We start from the raw sequence: 19,356 nt of genomic DNA, 5'->3' as shown, positions 1-19,356 counted from the left end.
CACTCTTGGCATTCTCTCAACCAGCTTCATGAGGTAGTCACCTGGAATCCATTTGAATTAACAGGTGTGCCTTGTTCAAAGTTAAAATGTGCAATTTCTTTCCTTCTTAATGCTTTGAGACAATCAGTTCTGTTGTGACAAGGTATTGTTGGTATACAGAAGATATTTGGTAAAATTTGGTAAAAGACCAAGTCAATATTATGGCATGAATAGCTCAAATAAGCAAAGAGAAATGACAGTCCATCCTTACTTTAAGACATGAAGGTCAATCAATACAGAACATTTCAAGAACTTTGAAAGTTTCTTCAAGTGCAGTCTCAAAACCTATCAAGCGCTATGATGTAACAGGCTATCCATGAGGACTGCCACAGGAAAGGAAGACCCAGAGTTACCTCTGCTGCAGAGAATAAGTTCATTACAGTTACCATCCTCAGAAATTGCAGCCCAAATAAATGCTTCACAGAGTTCAAGTAACAGATACATCTCAACATCAAATTTTCAGAGGAGACTATGTGAATTAGGCCTTCATGGTTGAATCGCTGCAAAAAAAACACTACTAAAGGACACCAATAAGAAGAAGAGACATGCTTGGGCCAAGAAACACAAGCAATGGACATTAGACCGTTGGAAATCTGTCCTTTGGTCTGATGAGTCCAAATGGGATTTTTTGGGTTCCAACCGTCATGTCTTTGTAAAACGCAGAGTAGGTGAATGGATGATCTCTGCATGTGTGGTTCCCACTGTGAAGCATGGAGTAGGAGGTGTGATGGTGTGGGGGTGCTTTGCTGGTGACACTGTCTGTGATTTATTTAGAATTCAAGGCACACTTAACCAGCATGGCTACCACAGCATTCAGCAGCGATACGCCATCCCACCTGGTTTGCGCTTAGTGGGACTATCATTTGCTTTTCAACAGGATAATGACCCAACACACCTTCAGGCTGTATAAGGGATATTTGACCAAGAAGGAGAGTGATGAAGTGCTGCATCAGATGACCTGGCCTCCATGACTGTGGTGGGACTGATCACCGACGCCTCATCATCGTCGGTGATCAGTCCCACCACTGTCGTGTCGTCAGCAAACTTGATGATGGTGTCGGAATTCTGCGTGGCCACGCAGTCGTGGGTGAACAGGGGTACAGGAGGGGACTAAGCACACGCCCTTGAGGGGCCCCGGTGTTGATGGTCAGCATGGCCGATGTGTTGTTGCCTACCCTCACTACCTGGGGGCGGCCCTTCAGGAAGTCCAGGATCCAGTTGCAGAGGGAGGTGTTCAGTCCCAGGGCCCTGAGCTTGGTGAAGATCTGGAGGGGACTATTTTGTTTAATGCTGCCCTGTAGTCAATGAACAGCATTCTTACATAAGTATTCCTTTTGTCCAGGTGGGTGCGGGCAGTGTGGAGTGCAATAGAGATTGCTTCATCTGTGGATCTGTTGGGGTTGTAGACGAATTGGAGTGGATCCAGTGTGTCTGGGAAGATGGTGTTGATGTGAGCCATGACCAGCATTTCAAAGCATTTCATGGCTATAGACGTGAGTGTTAAGGTGCAATAGTAATTTAGGCAGGTTACGTTGGCACAGGGTTCTTGAGCGAGATCACTCAGTTGTCCGGAACAGCTAGTGTTCTCATGCATGGTTCAGTGATGCTTGCCTCGAAATGAGCATTGAAGGCATTTATCTTGTCTTTTTTCCCTTTGTAATCCGTGCTAGTTTTCAAGCCCTGCCACATCTGTCGAGCATCAGAGCCGGCATAGTAGGATTCAATCTTTGTCCTGTATTGACGCTTTGCCTGTTTGATGGCTCAGCTGAGTTTGTACTTGAATTTCTTATAAGCATCCAGGTTAGTGTCACGCTCCTTGAATAATAACAGATGTGAGTGCTACAGGGCGGTAGTCATTGTGGCAGATAGCCTTAGAATTCTTCTGAACAGGAATGATGGTGGTCAGCTTGAGATGTGGGGATTACAGACTAAGACAAGGAGAGGTTGAAAATTACTGTGAAGATGCCTGTCAGTGGGTCTGCGCATGCTCTGAGAACGTGACCTGGAATACGGTCCGGCACTGTGGCCTTGCGAGTGTTGACCAGATTAAAAGCCTTACTCAGGTCGGCGAGCGAGAACACCCAGTCCTCTGGGACATGGAGGGGGCCTCATGCACGGCTCAGTGTTGTCATCGGGATGCATCGGGATGCATTTCTTGATGAAGCCAGTGATGGGGATGGTTAGCTCGTTGATGCTATTGGCGGAGTCCCGGAACATAATCCAGTCAGCACTAGCAAAGCAGTCCTGCAGCTTAGTCTCCGCTTTGGTGGACCATTTTGAGCCTGTAATCGAACCCACAAATACTGATGCTCCAGAAACTCAACTAGTCTAAAGAAGGCAATTTTTATTGCTTCTTTAATCAGAACAACAGTTTTCAGCTGTGCTAACATAATTGCAAAAGGGTTTTCTAATGATCAATCAGCCTTTTTGAAATTATAAACTTGAATTAGCTAACACAACGTGCCATTGGAACACAAGAGTGACGATTGCTGATAATGGGCCTCTGTACGGCTATGCAGATATTCCATAAAAAAATCTGCCGTTTCCAGCTACAATAGTCATTTACAACATTAACAATGTCTACACTGAATTTCTGATCAATTTGATGTTATTTTAATGGACAAAAGATGTGCTTTTCTTTCAAAAACAAGGACATTTCTAAGTGGCCCCAAACTTTTGAACTGTAGTGTATATATAAAGATAGGAAATGTTTTACCAGTCAGGGTGTGGTGACTGGCCTTGTATAATATGCAGGCTACATTTTTACATTTTAGTCATTCAGCAGATGCTCTTATCAGACCCACTAGGGTTAAGTGCCTTGCACAAGGGCACAGACAGATTTTTCACCTAGTCGACTCGTGAATTCAAACCAGCAACATTTTGGTTACTGGCACAACGTTCTTAACCACTCGGCTACCTGCCGTCAGGCTACCTGTAATTATGTAATCCTAAGGTACTATACCTTCGGCTGACCTTTTAAGAACATTCCAAATGACAACAAATGTGTAACGATAGGTTTTGATCAATAAATGTTTAAGATTTGAATGTCTATTTCAGACTCTGTAACATCCATAACGGAGTGTGTATGATCCATAACAGTCGTTTTTTCCTCTGTAACGTAATAATAGAAATAACAATATTTTCAAAATTTTTGTTCTTGTGTTCATTCAAACCTTTCCTTCGACATGGCTATCCATGTTTGACCTAAGACTTACAAATTCAGACTTTTGCTTATACGCTCAGTCTCCCCGAATAAGCTTGACCATTTCATGTAACATCCATGATGCTTCTTATTTGCTTCATTTCTACAACATGCCAATACTTAGAAGTCTGTTTTCTGGGGAAATTTACTCCCACCAAAGGATTCCATAGACACGCACATTTATATTTTGTTTGTCCATTCTGTGAGATATTAAAGTTGTGATTTTGCATGCAAAGGTAATGTCCATAATGCAGGAATCGCTCTTCTGTTATTTCTTGGCAAATAGGCCACAATCTGTGTTCAGATATTTAAGAACATTGTTATGTGCTGATAAAACCCATTGGCATTTAGAGTGCAGCGTACACATACTGGCACACAAACACTGCTATGATCTAATGTTCCAGACATAAAACAAAATACACAAACAGGGGCACCTATAAACAGGGGGTCCGGAGGAGTTGGAGAAATTGGCATTTTTAAATGAGTGTATACTGTAAATACTAGCTCAGTATCAAGGATGACCTGATCCACTGGGCACAGTCGTCAAATTCAACCATTTCATTGAAATTGTGATTCAACCAGTTGTGTGCCCAGTGGGGAGGCATATTTGAATATTTGCATTCAAATTCAAGCCCAAACAAGCAAATATGACTGTTTGCTTGTCAGTTTACAATTGACAAAATACCTATAAGAAGTGCTTTTCTTATTGTCCTTCTTTTCTTTGGAACAAAATACATATATACATTTCAAAATGTGTTGAATAAGTACTCCAGCAAAAATACTGGAGTGTTCCTATCTGACAATGTCAACAAAATTCTGAATATCAAAATTGGGCCACTTTACATCATATTGCTCACTCACCCTCGATTCCTGTACTTCTTTCATATGTCCATTTAGATTATGTCTTCAACAGTAAAATAACCCATTTGTACTCAGATCCTGCTATGTGGTGAGTAATCGCCTGTTTTAAGGCTCATATGTGCTTGCTGACCACACTGACTCACCGGCTGCCTTCTCATGGTATTACATTTCAATGAGGCAAATTTAGAATCGTTTCAGAGAGACTGCAAGATCAGTTCCACCTCCCGGGGAAAGCATGGGGCATTCAAATCAGCTAGCTTGTAAATCACAATAAAACGTGTGTACTACCACCTTGTGTACAACCTTGTGTACTACTACCAAAATACTACCCGAGTTTACAGTACATTTTCACTTTTTTATTTTTACTAATCTATATTTTCCCACTTAACCTGAAAGTAGTCTATGGGGCTAGGATAAAGTTTCATCAACTGTTCAGATTTGTTACAAAAGCCACTGCTAACTTAAGCTAACTTTAGCCACTGTAACACACATTGTTCTCCAGATATAATTGGCTAAAGTTAGCTGAAGTTAGAAATGGCTATTTGAACAAATTTGAACACACTTCAAACAAGGCCAGTTTCTGCTGGCCCTATAGACTACTTTGAGAGTACGTTGAAAAATAGAGATAAATGTAAAAAAAAAAAAAATGTAAATGTGACGATTTCCTTTAAATGAAGAAGATATGCATCTATGGCTACAAAAACACTAACATTGTAGTTGAGCTTGAACGTTTGGTTTCGCCTTACCGGACTTCGGGCATGGGGAGTCCTCGAACAATGCAGTCCAGCTGGACCTTGCTGCCCTCCGCCACCTCCCTGCTTTTTAGTTTCTGGATGAAGTGAGGGGGCTCACAGATGGGGTCGGCTGTGTACACTCCAGGGGTGATCTCCACCAGGGCAGGCTCCACCAGGGCAGGGCTCTCAGCCTCATCCACTTCATCCGCCTCCAGCACCTCAGAGTCATCATACTGCTCCTCAGTAGTCCTGCAGTCCTGCATGGGGAAGTCAGCGTGCCCATACCCCGGGTCCATGTCCAAACCTTGGACCTCTGGCGGCTGAATGCAGAAGGGATTAGCAGGCCTCTCCATCTCCATTTCGAAGTCTTGGAGAAGAATGGGCCGTTCCCTGTCGTCTGCGTTCAGGGAGTAAACGCTCCCATCGGCTTGGCCCTTGTTGGCTCTGCTCCTATGGGCTTTGCACGATCGGGGCCGTATCCTTTTGGAGCTGTTTGCCTTGAACAGAGAGGAGAGCTCCTCGATGAAGTCCGCTGCCTTGTTGAGGAACTCCTTCTTGGACTGGTTCTCCAGGCCGAATGCCGGGGTGTTCCTCCCCCCAGCCCCTAGTCTCTTAATATCTTCCCGGTTGTTCTTCATCGCAATATCTTGGATGATGGACGGTGGGAAAGACTGTCTGTCTGTCCTCATCGAGTTGTCCTGGATGGACGGTTGGGACAGCTGATATATCTGTTCGTCTGTCCTTATAGCATTGTCCTGGAGGGACAGAGGTGGGTATGGCCGTCTCTCTGGCAAAAATGTCGGGTGTGTTGGTAGGGGTTCTTTTAATTCCGGATCAGGCTGGGTGTCGGGAGTGTCGGATGCGGCGGAGGTGGCAGAGAGGGCGACGGAGGCATTGACATCTGACCTCTCTTCGCGGGCCTCGGGTCCGATAGCCTGACAGGCCAGGTTAACACTCTTATCCAGTTCTTCCTGACTCAGGAAGGCTGAGAGGTCTGGGAGCTGGTGTTGCGGCTCGTCCAGCCCCGCAGAGTCCGCCATCTTGCCTTTGAGGGGCCCGTAGACCAGGCGCCGTGAGGAGGAGTCGGAACGACTCATCTCGCTGTGTCTCTGGTGTGCTCGTGCTTCGGCCAAGTAGTTCTCTCTCAAGAGCTGAGATAATGATGTAGGCTGGTCCACGTTGTTCTCTTGCATGCTGTGGGGAAATAAAAGGGTTTAAACTGTTTATTTTAGTGTATCAGTGTATATTTGTGTTCCCCCTGTGAAACAGTATAATTTAAATTAGTTCAGTCAATGCTTCTCCCATGAATCCAATATTTGACAGAAAGAATGAAATGTTGGTGAGATCACAGAATACTTTGGAAGTAATCTCAATAAGAATAACAATGTGTTCCCCACTTGTTGGCCATAAAACATTCCTATTTTAGGATGCGCTTCTGCATTACTACCTTTCTCTTTCAATTGCAATGGAAATTCACAGTACCCCATGCACAAATGCCACCCCCACAAAAACTGTTGACATACAGTGTCATTCTTTGGAATCGGTTTGCTAGGCTTAACATTCGTGGGGTCATAATTCTTTGACAAAATCAGCAAGCAGCCACATGGCTTGGATTTAGGGCACAGCTACAAACCTGACTAGTGAGTGTAATTGGTCAATATGACTAGTTGTTTCAATAACATAGAAAATATCTTGTTTCATTATTCATTACCAGAAGAAAAACAAACACTAGACTCTAGTCTACAGTAATCACACCCATTTGAATAATAATAAAAGCCTGCCAAAGTGTTTCAACCCAGTGCTAAACCACAATGCATTTGATACCTATTAAAATACAATTTTCATTTCAAAACACCTTAAACCTCTTGTGGCCCCAGACAGAGATTAGTTTCATGCATGGACATTGGATCTCACCCAACTTGGATAAGCATAGCTGCTTTCGGTGCGTTTAAGACATCATTTTCCTTCATGCCCAGCCTTTAAAAAGCTTTTTGACACAAGCTCCAAGTAGTTATTGAATCCAGAAACGGGATAGGGTACACAGATGCTACTGACACTCAAATCTGCGCAATTAAGAGAGGCAGCAATGCCCCTTCCAACAGACTTGCAGCCACAGCTGTTGTGTACATTAATCCTTTGCAAACAGCCTCCAAGCCCCCCCAAGTCATATCTAATTATAGTAAGGGCTCAGTTTACATGAACAAAATCAAGAAAAAAAATGTTATCCTCATGTTCTGTGCACTCAACAAGGATTTGATCACTTACCGAAAATCTATGACACAACCAAATCATTTTGTTTTGAGTTTATGAGGGAAACACTGAACACTGAGAAAAAGCAACAACACCCACCCAGGTTCATGGTAGAATTATTCAAACATAAGTCCCTTCAAAATCAATAATATAAGCCTTAAGCCCATGCTTTCCCAATGAAGTGGGTCTATGTGAAACTTGCTGAGAGTTTACTGTACACCAATTCATTGGTGGATGATGTATGAACCCAAACGACAGTCAATAGGACGCTATGAACGACAGGTAACAGGGGTTGGGTGTTTTACCTTCAAATAAACCCCCAGCGGGCCCCGGCTGGAGCTTGTGGTAATCCTCGGAGCGCACCTTTGCTCAAAGAGAGGGGATTCTGGTCTTCCGGTGGTGGCCACCTGGGGAAATGTGAACACAAGAGGCAGCTGCCCCGGCTGGCTTCCCAATTACTTGACAGAGTTAACCTTGGAGTTTACTGGGAAATATGGAGGCGAGTAGCTTGGGCAACCTGTCACCAGTAACCTGTCAAAAGTAATAACATTTGTGAGTGCACTAGTCGCAGGTTATTTTGGGGTGACCCGGACCATGTGTCTGGGTGGCGTCTAAGCTCATTGGCCAGTGGAGGCGTTCTGGAAAGGGATCCCTCCTCCAGCAGCACATACAGTAGTCTGTCAAAGCACAGCCACTCTACCGAATTAGAAGCTCCTTGTTGAGCCTCCGACACACTAATGTTAACCAGCAGATTACTGGTGTTTATTAACAAAGTAAGTGCTCTTGGTGAACTAGTTGAACGGGCATTATCATAGATCCCCACCACTCTATATTTGATCTCATGAACATTGATATCTTGACTATGACTTCTTGACCTAATGATTATATACACTGAGCTTACAAAACATTCGAAACCCCTTCCTAATATTGAGTTGCACCCCCTTTTGCCCTCAGAACAGCATCAATTTGTCGGGGAAAGGACTTTACAAGGTGTCGAAAGCATTCCACAGAGATGCTGGCCCATATCGACTCAAATGCTTCCCACAGTTGTGTCAAGTTGGCTGGATGTCCTTTGGGTGGTGGACCATTCTTGATACACATGGGAAACTGTTGTGAAAAACCCAGCAGCGTAGCAGTTCTTGACACGCTCAAACTGGTGCACCTGGCACCAACTACCAAAGGCACTTAAATATTTTGTCTTGCCCATTCACCCTCAGTGGCACACATATACAATCCATGTCTCAATTGTCTCAAGGCTTAAAAATCCTTCTTTAACCTGTCTACTCCCCTTCATCTACACTGATTGAAGTGGATTTAATAAGGGATCAATAAGGGATCATAGCATTCACCTGGTCAGTGCATATCATGGAAAGAGCAGGTGTTCCTAATGTTTTGTATACTCAGTGTATTTATACTGCATCATTCAACTCAGACATGCATTTTTCAGCATTAAATGAACAGAACGAGAAAAAAATGAATAATTGGGCTTGCTACAAAGATAAAGTATCAGAAAAGAGGTCCAGCAATATGCCTTTATTTCAGTGCTCGCTCTTAAACAATGCTTAAAGACAGTAATTACAACTTAATGAATGCAATAACTTCACACGTCCGAGTGTTCTGTGTTGATTTCCTCCTTTCTCCTGCATTGTTTAAGCCTGTCAGCGAAAAGCCTTTATTCACAGTACTAATTAACTTAAGAGAAGCTCTGCCTCTGCCTGGTGTCCTTAGTGCATCATTACTCCGCCCACAAGATCCCGCCAAACCCCAGTTATTCCACAGGTGATAACATACATCATTTTCAAGATTTGTTTATTGAAAGTAAAACTGTACATAAGACAATAAGTGAGTCATCTCCAACATCCTCACAGGAAAACAAACCACAACCAAGCTCGAGCGTCACATTACACTTAAAACAGTGCAAAGAGCTGTATCAAATACTTTCATTCAACATAAACATGTAACAAAGGTCAAATTGATCATCACACCGTGACTGGATCCGTTTACATCATCTGGGCAACTTGAGAGAACAGAGGGATCATTCGACATCCACCTACTGTACATCATTTGACATTATCACTGAACCAAATTCACAACATTTTCAAAATGTGATTGTAATCAATTGGCTCAGTGACTTGGTATAATGCACAGGCTAATGCAGATACAGCAGCAACATGGGGAGACTGACGCCGTCATTTCTGGAGTCACAATGCAACTTTTAATAACAGGGAATAAAAACATTGTGAATCATCTTTAGCATGCTTGGCAAATAGGATTTGGTTAGACAACAACTCAATAAAAGCGAAATGTAATCCTTTAAAAAAATTACCTACACAACCTTTTCACAGTTATAACCTACATTTTACTCAAAATGTAACGGAACATGCATTGTTGCTGTTTGTACCCATTGAGAAAGAAATCCTATGTTATGCCGGCCATATTTTATTCTGTAAGTTCCAGATAAACAAGACTTGGAGGTGGATTGGTTTAAAGTTGCCATGATAGACATTTAAAATGTTAAGTCGACTAGTGGGACATTTAGTTGTGTGCCGAGATTACCAAGACAAGCCCCTTTAGCTTAAAAATCACTGGGGAGAATCAAGACAGACCTGACTGATACAAAAGGGACACAATATTAGTTAAACAAGAGACATAAATCAAGTGTTCTACACAACAACAAATGAGGAATAGCAGCAGCAGCAGACTGTCAGTTACTCAATCAGATCAATAAGAGATCCGGGTGGTCCTGGTTAGAGATCAGGGCCATGTTCATTAGGAACAAAAAGGAAGAACAAAACAAAAAATGGAAACGGGAGGGACTACCTAGATTTGTCCAATCAGAAACAATCCTTTTAGTTTTCCATTGTAAAATATATTTGTCTTTTATTTTTTTTTGCTGCATGCCCTAATGAACACGACCCATGATTGACACAGTATACAATATGTGGTCAAACTGGGATTCATGCCCATCCACCTGTTTTTTAAAATTGTTACTGTATTTATTTTTTTATTTAACTAGGCAAGTCAGTTAAGAACATATTCTTATTTACAATGACGACGCTGGGCCAATTGTGCGCCGCCCTATGGGACTCCCAATCGCGGCCGGTTGTGACACAGCCTGGAATAAAACCAGGTCTGTAGTGACGCCTCTAGCACTGACATGCAGTGCCTTAGACCGCTGCGCCACTCGGGAGCCTAAAATGGCACCTGTTAGGCAACTTGAATATCCCAACAAAGCAGAGCAGAAGGCACACTTTAATGGAAAAATAAGAACAAACCCATTAAACCTCGTAGTATCTCAACAATAATGAAGATGAATTTATCCTCAGAAACTGAAAGAACAACGATGCACCATCATGAATTCACTGTGCTTTTCAGAAGAGGCAAAGAAACAGTGTCCACTACAACTCTCGTGGGTCAAAAATGAGCCCATGCTTACGCTCACCCCACTTCACTCAGCATCAAAAAATCTTCGTCATTCACAGTGTTTTGTCAATTTGGGTTGAGCCAGGTCGCTGACGGTCAGAGCATCTGCAATAAAAACAACAACCAGTTATTCATATTTGTGTACATATTTTTTCAATACGCCCGATTATGAATCATGATGCAAATAAAGTTACATTTTTAAAGTCAATAGCAAGCAATGTATGCATCATCCTTACTCTATGCAGACTCCTCGCTGGCTCTCTTGCGAGACTGGTCACCTCTGCAAAACAAAAGAAAGCTTAATCAAAAACCAGGGCTGTGTTCATTTGGAGCACAATGGAAGAAAATGGTCCGAAATGAGGATGTACCATCTGAACTTGTCTAATAAGAAACGCTCATTTTTGTTTTCTGTTGCAAAACGTTTTCCTAATGAACACAACCCTGGTGGGAGGTAAAAAAAAAAAAGTTTTTTGCTAAACTCGTGACTTATAACACTCACCTGGGAAAACCATTCAGAGATAGATCCATTTGTAGTTTCTGGTCACGAGCAGCATAGTCAGAGAGCTGGGATTCCACTGTTGGGGGGTTGATTTGAGGAATGAATCCAGAGAAGACAGCTGGGGCTAAATGTGCCCAATCTGAAACAGGTAGCCAATAGTCATTGTGGGAGACCCACAAATAGTGCTCAAATGCATATTTCTACAATCGTGCTTGACAGTTACAGTAGTTAAACATCATTTTACAAGTGGATGTAACTATTTAGTTAGCAGCATGTGTTGTAGCATTTGTAAAAAGACAGAAAGCGCTCACCAGGCCAAAGAGTATACAGGCCTTTGACCACACTGGCCATTGTTGAAGGTCTGACTTGAAAAGGCATGGAATGGGCTTCAAGGAGAAGAGCTAAAGGAAAAACAGAGAAAGAAAGAAAAGATCATTAACAACAAAGCAATTTTAAAAGATGAGTCATAAGCTAAATAGCTTTGGGTTTGGATTGCAAGGCGTGGTGTCAGTTCACCAGTCCACTGTACTCACGTATTAACCTGTTCACATGTTTTTCTGCAACATGATCAGTAAAAAGCTTCATGAGATCTTCTCGCAGGTCTCGGTTTAGCTTCGTTTCAATGTAGAACTTATTCTTAGAAATTAAGAAGAAAAACATGCTTGTATGAAAGGAGTATATGATTAAGGTCTGCTCTGACCATTGACAGAGTAGGCTTAATTTGTATCTGGGAAACTGGCCCAAAGTGATCTAATGTAAGACATATTCCAAAGACGAGCAGCTTATATGGATACATACCATGTAGATGAATACGGGAACTATGCATTGAAGAGCATCTGTGTACCGACTCAGAGCAACGTTGAAATTCTCAATGAAATTCCCTGGTGGACTAATCTGATAAAGAGAGAAAAAAATATCAGTGTTAATTTACTTATCAGGTTATTACGCACTTTTTGGGGGTGAAACAGGAGATACCATCTGTACTTGTCCAATAAAAAAAAATTGCAAACCTTTTTGGTACAGTATGGTACATAGAACCTGGGTTATATGTTTTCACTTACTTGAAGATCAGAAGAGACTTGTTGAAGATGGGTAGTAATCTTCAGCATTAAGTCTTTGTACAGTAGCTCAGAGTGCTGTTGACAAACACACTTGTACACACAACTGAAATAGGGAAAGGAAAATAACGATTAAAACAGACCAATTGCAATATCTCCCCTCTAAGGTCTCAAACATGAGTACGGCATTTCCATGTGTTAATTTCGTTCAAAGCTACATAAGAAAACAACACAGTCACAGTGTTTGAGTCTCACCTGTATATCTGCTCATATGAAATGGAGATGTGGTCCATGGGGTTTTGGATCAGCAGGTGGTCAATGGCTTTCTCCAGGTTCGGCCAGTATGTTGTTCTATAGTCCTCTTCGGTCATTGCATTCATTACTGAACCACACAATGATAAAGATAAGGTTATTTTCACAACTTAAGCCGTTAAAAATACATATCTTCATTATTATGGGGTCAATTACTTTATGTCAAGCCATGGAAATGTTATACGCATGAGTTTGCCGTACGCGAAGAGAATAAATATGTTTATTCTATCAAGACACGAGGAGCGCGCATGACAAGGACAGCTAGAGCGCACATGATTGGTAGGGCTAAGCATTAATAGTAATTGAAAATGGGGAAAAACACCACATTCCCATAAATTGTTAATATAGCTGTAATACTATAATGTGATCCATTTTAGTCTGATTAATATTGTAAGGCAAAATATTGTAGTTGTGCAACATTGCGATGTTGAAGCATTGGTTCATTTTCATATATTTTGAATCTATAGCATTGATTATTCAAATCAACACGAACATGGAATTATGGCTGATAGTACATTTGTTGAAAGTAACAAGCATTACAAACTAGAAACATGGAGATAAGACTGTTACTGTTACTTCCGTCCCAAGGCTGTGTTACTCCCACCGAGCAGGCAAGTACAAGAGTAACATTGCAGTAGTTCTGTTCTCAGTCTATTTAATTTCAACTCCTTTACCCTAGAAATGTAATTACAGTTGCTAATGGTGGAGGACATACAGTGCATTCGGAAAGTATTCAGACCCCTTGACTTTTTCCACAATTTGTTACGTTACAGCCCTATTCTAAAACTGATTGATGAGAGAATAAAAAAAATATAACAATTCAATCATACCCAATACCTCACAATGACAAAGCAAAAACAGGCTGTTAGAAATGTTTGCTAATGTAAAAAAAAAAAAAAAAAAAGACAATATCACAATTACATACAGTATTAGTCAAAAGTTTGGACACACCTACTCGTTAAAGGCTTTTTCTTTATATTTACTATTTTCTACATTGTAGAATAATAGTGAAGACATCACAACTATGAAATAACACATATGGAATCACATAGTAACCAAAAAAAGTGTTTAACAAATCTAAATATATTTTATATTTGAGATTCTTCAAAGTAGCCACCCTTTGCCTTGATGTCAGCTTCGCACACTCTTGGCATTCTCTCAACCAGCTTCACCTGGAATGCTTTTCCAACCGTCTTGAAGGAGTTCCCATATATGCTGAGCACTTGCTGGTTGCTTTTCCTTCACTCCGCGGTCCAACTCATCCCAAACCATCTCAATTGGGTTGAGGTCGGGTGATTGTGGAGACCAGGTCATTTGATGCAGCACTCCATCACTCTCCTTGGTCAAATAGCCCTTACACAGCCTGGCGGTGTGTTTTGGGTCATTGTCTTGTTGAAAAATCAAATGACAGTCCCACTAAGCAGAACCCAGATGGGATGGCTTATCGCTGCAGAATGCTGTAATAGTCATGCTGGTTAAGTGTGCCTTGAATTCTAAATAAATCACCGACAGTGTCACCAGCAAAGCACCCCGACAGAATCACACCTCCTCCTCGCTTCACGGTGGGAACCACACATGCAGAGATCATCTGTTCACCTACTGTACTCTGCGTCTAACAAAGACACGGCGGTTAGAACCAAAAATCTCAAATTTGGACTCAGACAGATTTCCACCGGTCTAAGGTCCATTGCTTGTGTTTCTTGGCCCAAGCAAGTCTCTTCTTCTTATTGGTGTCCTTCAGTAGTGGTTTCTTAACGGTAATTTGACCATGAAAGCCTGATTCACACAGTCGCCTCTGAACAGTTGATGTTGAGATGTGTTTGAGCTGTTCTTGCCATAATATGGACTTGGTCTTTTACCAAATAGGGCTATCTTCTGTAAACCACGTCTACCTTGTCACAACACAACTGATTGGCTCAAACGCATTAAGAAGGAAAGAAATTCCACAAATTAACTTTTAACAAGGATCACCTGTTAATTGAAATGCATTCCAGGTGACTACCACCTCATGAAGCTGGTTGAGAGAATGCCAAGAGTGTGCAAAGCTGTCATCAAGGGAAAGGGTGGCTACTTTGAATCAACTATATTTTGATTTGTTTAACACTTTGGTTACTACAGACATGAAGCTTGGCATTCAGGCGACAGAGTTCAATCTTAGTTTCAACAGACCAGAGAATCTTGTTTGTCATGGTCAGAGTCCTTTAGGTGGCTTTTGGCAAACTCCAATAGGCTGTGACGTGCCTTTTCCTGAGGAGTGGCTTCTGTCTGGCCACTCTACCATAAAGGCCTGATTGGTGGAGTGCTGCAGAGATGGGAGAACCTTCCAGAAGGACAACCATCTCCACAGAGGAACTCTGGAGCTCTAGCAGAGTGACCATCAGGCTCTTGATCACCTCCCTGACCAAGGCCCTTCTCCCCCGATTGCTCAGTTTTGCAGGGCGGCCAGCTCTAGGAAGATTCTTCTTCCTAGTCTTCTTCCATTTATGAATGATGGAGACCACTGTGCTCTTGGGGACATTCAATGCTGTAGATATTTTTTGGTAACCTTCCCCAGATCTGTGCCTCGGACACAATCCTGTCTCTACGGACAATTCCTTCAACCTCATGGCTTGGTTTTTGCTCTGACATGCACTGTCAACTGTGGGACCTTATATAGACAGGTGTGTGCCTTTCAAATTATGTCCAATCAATTGAATTTACCACAGGTGGACTCTAATAAAGTTGTAAAAACATCTCAAGGATGATCAATGGAAACAGGATGCACCCGAGTTCAATTTTGAGTCTCATAGCAAAGGGTCTGAATACTTATGTAAATCTGATATTTCCGTTTTTTCATTTTTAATACATTTGCAAAATTTCCCAAAAAGCTATTTTCGCTTTGTCATTATGGGGTATTGTTGTGGATTTTTATTTTATCCATTTTAACAAAATGTGGAAAAAGTCAAGGGGTCTGAATGTCCAATGACCTTAAATGATCTCTTTAGAGGGCAAATTGCCTATGGAAACCATCTAAACTTGAATCGATTCTCAATTGCTGTACAGTTCTAAAACATAAATCCCTCTACTTTCATATCACATCAAAAGAATTTCACAAAAGCCAAATGCACACTTACTGTACACTGTTTTAACACAGTTGCAGCTGACAGTATTTTTCAGTGACAACCCCTTTGTAGCGTCTGTCTTCCGTTTACATACGTGTTCAGAGAGGCAGATAGCTAATTAGCAAGTGCTGTAACATGGAAATATGACCATGTGGAAACCATAACCCTATAAAAAGGTGTGTACTAATTTAACCTTTTGTTTTTAGAAAATCATTTATTGGAGATATTAAAGATAAGGTCCTTATGCTTCCAAAACCAAACCGAAAGCGTTGCATGTTAATGTTCAGACAGAACTTTGCGCTCTTAACAAAACTTCCACTACAGAAGACGTCTTCATCCAATGACTTATGTGTAATGTAATAGAACTGAGAGTCATGATCGAGGGCTAGGGTTGGCCTGACTGAAAGACCAAAATGTGATTCAGAGTACATTCCACCTTTGCTCATAGAATTTTTCACACAGGGAGCTTTTCCTTCGCCGAGTGAGCCGTTAGTGAAATGTTGTATACTCACTTCTCCAGGCACCACTACACCACTGATTCCAAACAAGGACCTTCCAACCATAGGGTGAAAAAGGTCATAACAGTCATTAACACTTGTCTGCTTCCCGGGGCAAGTAAAAATTATTGTTGGACAAGCAGACTATAGCTGTATCGCGCAAGTTGACTGCTCCATGGCTCCCGTTTTTTTCTAAATTTTACATATGCACATTTGAGAGCATCCTGTTGGGCAAAACATTTTTGGGGGGAGGGGGCTATTTTTTGGGGGGGAAGGGGTTGCCTGTTTTGCATGTTATTTTGGCATTAATACATGTCACATATCAGTTTGCAAAGAGTGTAAAACAAATTATAATCATTGAGTTAATAAAGCCGCATACAAACATGGTCTCTTTTTTGATTTCTTGAGTAAGGCAGCTCCAAAATTAAGTCGTTTCAGCCTAGCTCAGTGCTTTCTGTTGTGGTGGGGCAGCCAGCGGAAAATACGGAGCTTAAGGGTTGGCAACGTTCTCTAGTTGCACCGTGATTGGCTCAGTGTTCTGTCACTCATGGGGACACTACGTGTGGCCACAGATAAAATGACGTCAAATCACGTTATATCTACTACAGTAGCTTTGATTGGACTGATCAAGTCAACATAATACTTTCAAAATCTTAGCTAGCAGTCATCATCATGATTCAAGACGACAATCCACTAGCAAATCCTTTTCAATCCTTGTCATATGAAGAGAAATTATAGATATAACATATTTGGGCATTGGACATAAACATTACACAACAAGTTGGAAATCACAAATTCAACAATGAGTGGTTTGGAAGGAATCAGTGGCTTACTGCAAGCTTTGAAACGCAATCACTAGCTTGCTTTTTAGTGGAGTGGATGTGTGAGCCAAGTCTGGGTTAAAGGGTCGCTTTTCCAAGCTTAAAAGGATAAACATTCAACATTGGCCATGCTGCCAATCCAGCATGACTTCTGCCGCTTTCAAAACAACTGGAAACTTGGAAATATCAGACTTCAGTGACTTCAAGACAACTGGGAACTGGTAAAAAAAATTAGCTCCGACTGGGTAAATACGTTTTGAACGGTCATCCAACTTGGAATTCCAAGTCGGGAACTCTGGCCTCTTTCTAGAACTCTGACCTGAAGATCACTAACGTCATGATTGGACTTTGTTTTTTCAGAGTTCCCAGTTGTCTTGAAAGCACCATAAATCCAGAGAATGCCAGACTTTGATGACAAAGTCTGATGACACAATTTGACCATGAAGGACTGCCGCACCAGCTTCCTGTTCAAGTGAGCACAGTACAACAAGGTGAGTCCAAAAATGTATTGTATTCTGCTGTATAAATGATGTAATATGCCAGGGAGATAGTATAACTTTCTTAGCTACAGTATACATAAGTGTATGTTGTGTAGTAAGCTGTTAGTAGCCCATGTGCCTCACCCTAATAATTTGGTTCCTTTTCCCTTCATAATTTAGCCTATTGTTTTGACTTGGTAGTGCACATGTAGCTTATAGCCTGTTTTAGAGAAATGTCATCATTGAATATTGTAAGAGCTTTCATTGTCTGCTTAGATGCCCACTTTATTTATTCTACGGTTCTGACTTGGCGTACAGGGAGAATACCATAAGAATGGCCCATGTTCTGAATTCTTTCGCTGTACTTTTCAAAAGTACTGAACAAATAGTTAAATTGACTACGTCCGTCCTTGCTCCATCAATCATGTCTTAATCGAAATTACGGATTGCCTCTTATCTGCTCGTAGTCCCCTTATGCCATAGTTTGTACATCTCAATTGTCAGTAGAAACCACATTTGTTTAAGCAAGTCAGCCATGTTTTTTTTAAAGGCACTAAATGAGGCTGAATGAACTGTTTTGCTGCCAGACAAGGCTCCGCTGATAGCCAGGTGTAACAGTGCTAAGGTCTTTGGGCTGCTGTTGGGACAGCTTTATGTAGGCCCTAACAGTTTGTGGGCACCGTTTGTCACCGTTGTTGTCCAATTAAATGTACCACCAAGATTTACATGCTAAAATCGCCACTGCTCCTATGTTGTCAAGATCTCCCCTGAACACTGAATATTTTAACCTTACAATTAGATAAACATCTTAGTTAGCTACTTCACCCACCTTAGCCATTTTATCTCTGGTTCATTGAATGAGTTATTTGATTAAAGACAAGTATTTGGTTGTAATTGTAATGCTTGCAGGGTGGCGAACCCTCCTCCTGGACAGTCAAGGAGAACTCATACAACACAATTTGTCACCTTTTTGGACCATGGTGTTACAGACCTTTTTTTGGTGGGGTACAAGTGACTTGAGCTTTGGACAACTATAAAAATCAGGACAAGTGGCTAAAAAAGTGAATATCAGGCCCTGACAGTAGCCAAACTACTCCACTGACGTGTAGGCCAAAGGCAATGCAATGGCAATAACTTAATTGTATGGCAAGCTACATCCCCATCCCATGCCAGTCCAAAACATGCTAAACATAAACATTAGGCTGTCATAATTAGTGCTTTTAATGCTGATGCTTTCAACTTACGAAACTTTGAGGCTGAGTTCAGGGTCAGTTTCCCTGCGATGGAAGCCGACGATGGGCTGTCAGTCTCGCTGGTGTCACTACTCACGCTGCTCGAGTCTGAATCCATGAACTTTAAACCGCTGCTGGAACTGGAACAAACCTTTGAGTGGTTCTCCTGCGCAGCTACATCTCGCGTGGCTAGACCCGGCGAGATAGATAGGGGCTGGGGTACATCTGACAGTTCGTTCCTGAGATAGAGGACTTGTCCATTGGCACAGTAGTTATGGTTGTAGTCGTCATTTAGAACAAAACATTCGTCTTCCATGTCCTCCATGCTTTAGCCTTGCAAGTTGTTTGAGGAAAATCTTCATTCATTTGAAGTTCGATTTGAAAATGAGTGTTTTTAGAGCACCATCCCTTTGCACCGTGTACGCTAGCTGCTGCATGGAGAACTGTTTTACGACACTTTGCGGCATTTTCTTTTAGGCAGAGCCTGAACTGGGGCAGAAGGGCAATGTAGTTAAAATCATGCAATGATCAATAGATAATGGACCTGATCGGACAGCTCAGAGCTTCTGCTCTTTTCTGTCCATAAAAAAAAACAAATAAATTGGTGGAAGAGGCAGGCCAGGAGCAAGGAAGGAGGGTGTGGTCAAGCAAGGCATCCCCGAGGCTAAATGCCCTAAGGTTTTTATCAGAACAGGCGTAGATTAGTTTCACATTTTTCTTTTCCCGACATGAGTTTGTTGTGAAACTCATAAAAAAAACATTCATTAAAATTATAGGTCACAACTGTGCGGGGAGAGAGGGGTGGGGGTGCTAAGGAGTGCTTCACACACTCTCATACACACACAATT

The 19,356-nt window shown here is 41.8% G+C and overlaps 2 protein-coding genes across 6 annotated transcripts in view; both read right to left on the bottom strand.

Annotated features, from left to right (window-relative positions):
* The window catches only part of mypn (myopalladin), a 53,718-nt gene extending 46,077 nt beyond the window's left edge, over nt 1-7,641 (bottom strand). For 4 of the 5 annotated variants that reach the window (XM_014154272.2, XM_014154276.2, XM_014154275.2 and 1 more), the window contains exons 1-2: nt 6,751-6,878; nt 4,849-6,030 (exon numbers count right to left, since the gene is read on the bottom strand). In XM_014154272.2, coding sequence (XP_014009747.2) covers nt 4,849-6,030; nt 6,751-6,806 — 1,238 coding nt within the window. In that variant the 5' untranslated portion in view covers nt 6,807-6,878. Of the gene's footprint in view, nt 1-4,848; nt 6,031-6,750; nt 6,879-7,391 lie in introns of those variants that run through there. The other variant, XM_014154274.2, reaches the window with a different exon arrangement.
* A 1,237-nt stretch (nt 7,642-8,878) lies between these two features.
* On the bottom strand, nt 8,879-19,347 carry cacul1 (CDK2 associated cullin domain 1). The gene is made up of 9 exons (XM_014154283.2): nt 18,521-19,347; nt 12,322-12,448; nt 12,070-12,172; nt 11,807-11,902; nt 11,542-11,644; nt 11,320-11,409; nt 11,009-11,147; nt 10,746-10,789; nt 8,879-10,614 (listed from the first exon to the last, which is right to left on the bottom strand). The coding sequence occupies exons 1-8, from the start codon at nt 18,831-18,833 to the stop codon at nt 10,747-10,749; spliced, it is 1,014 nt and encodes a 337-aa protein (XP_014009758.1). The 5' UTR covers nt 18,834-19,347; the 3' UTR covers nt 8,879-10,614; nt 10,746.
* Between the last annotated feature and the right edge of the window lie 9 nt (nt 19,348-19,356).

Source organism: Salmo salar, chromosome ssa18 (assembly GCF_905237065.1).
Source record: "Salmo salar chromosome ssa18, Ssal_v3.1, whole genome shotgun sequence".
Taxonomy (NCBI): Eukaryota; Metazoa; Chordata; class Actinopteri; order Salmoniformes; family Salmonidae; genus Salmo; species Salmo salar.
Note: the sequence above shows the minus strand (reverse complement) of the source record. Positions and strands in the feature narration are given on the sequence as shown.

Bases quoted from the DNA above. Each gene is read 5' to 3' on its own strand.
- cacul1 (XM_014154283.2), bottom strand. From the start codon at position 18,833: ATGGAGGACATGGAAGACGAATGTTTTGTTCTAAATGACGACTACAAC. The intron at 12,449-18,520 runs GTAAGTTGAAAG...TGTGTGGTTCAG, and splicing joins GAACTCAGCCTCAAAGTTTC to TAATGAATGCAATGACCGAA. The intron at 11,645-11,806 runs GTATGTATCCAT...TTAATTTCTAAG, and splicing joins TTCCCGTATTCATCTACATG to AATAAGTTCTACATTGAAAC.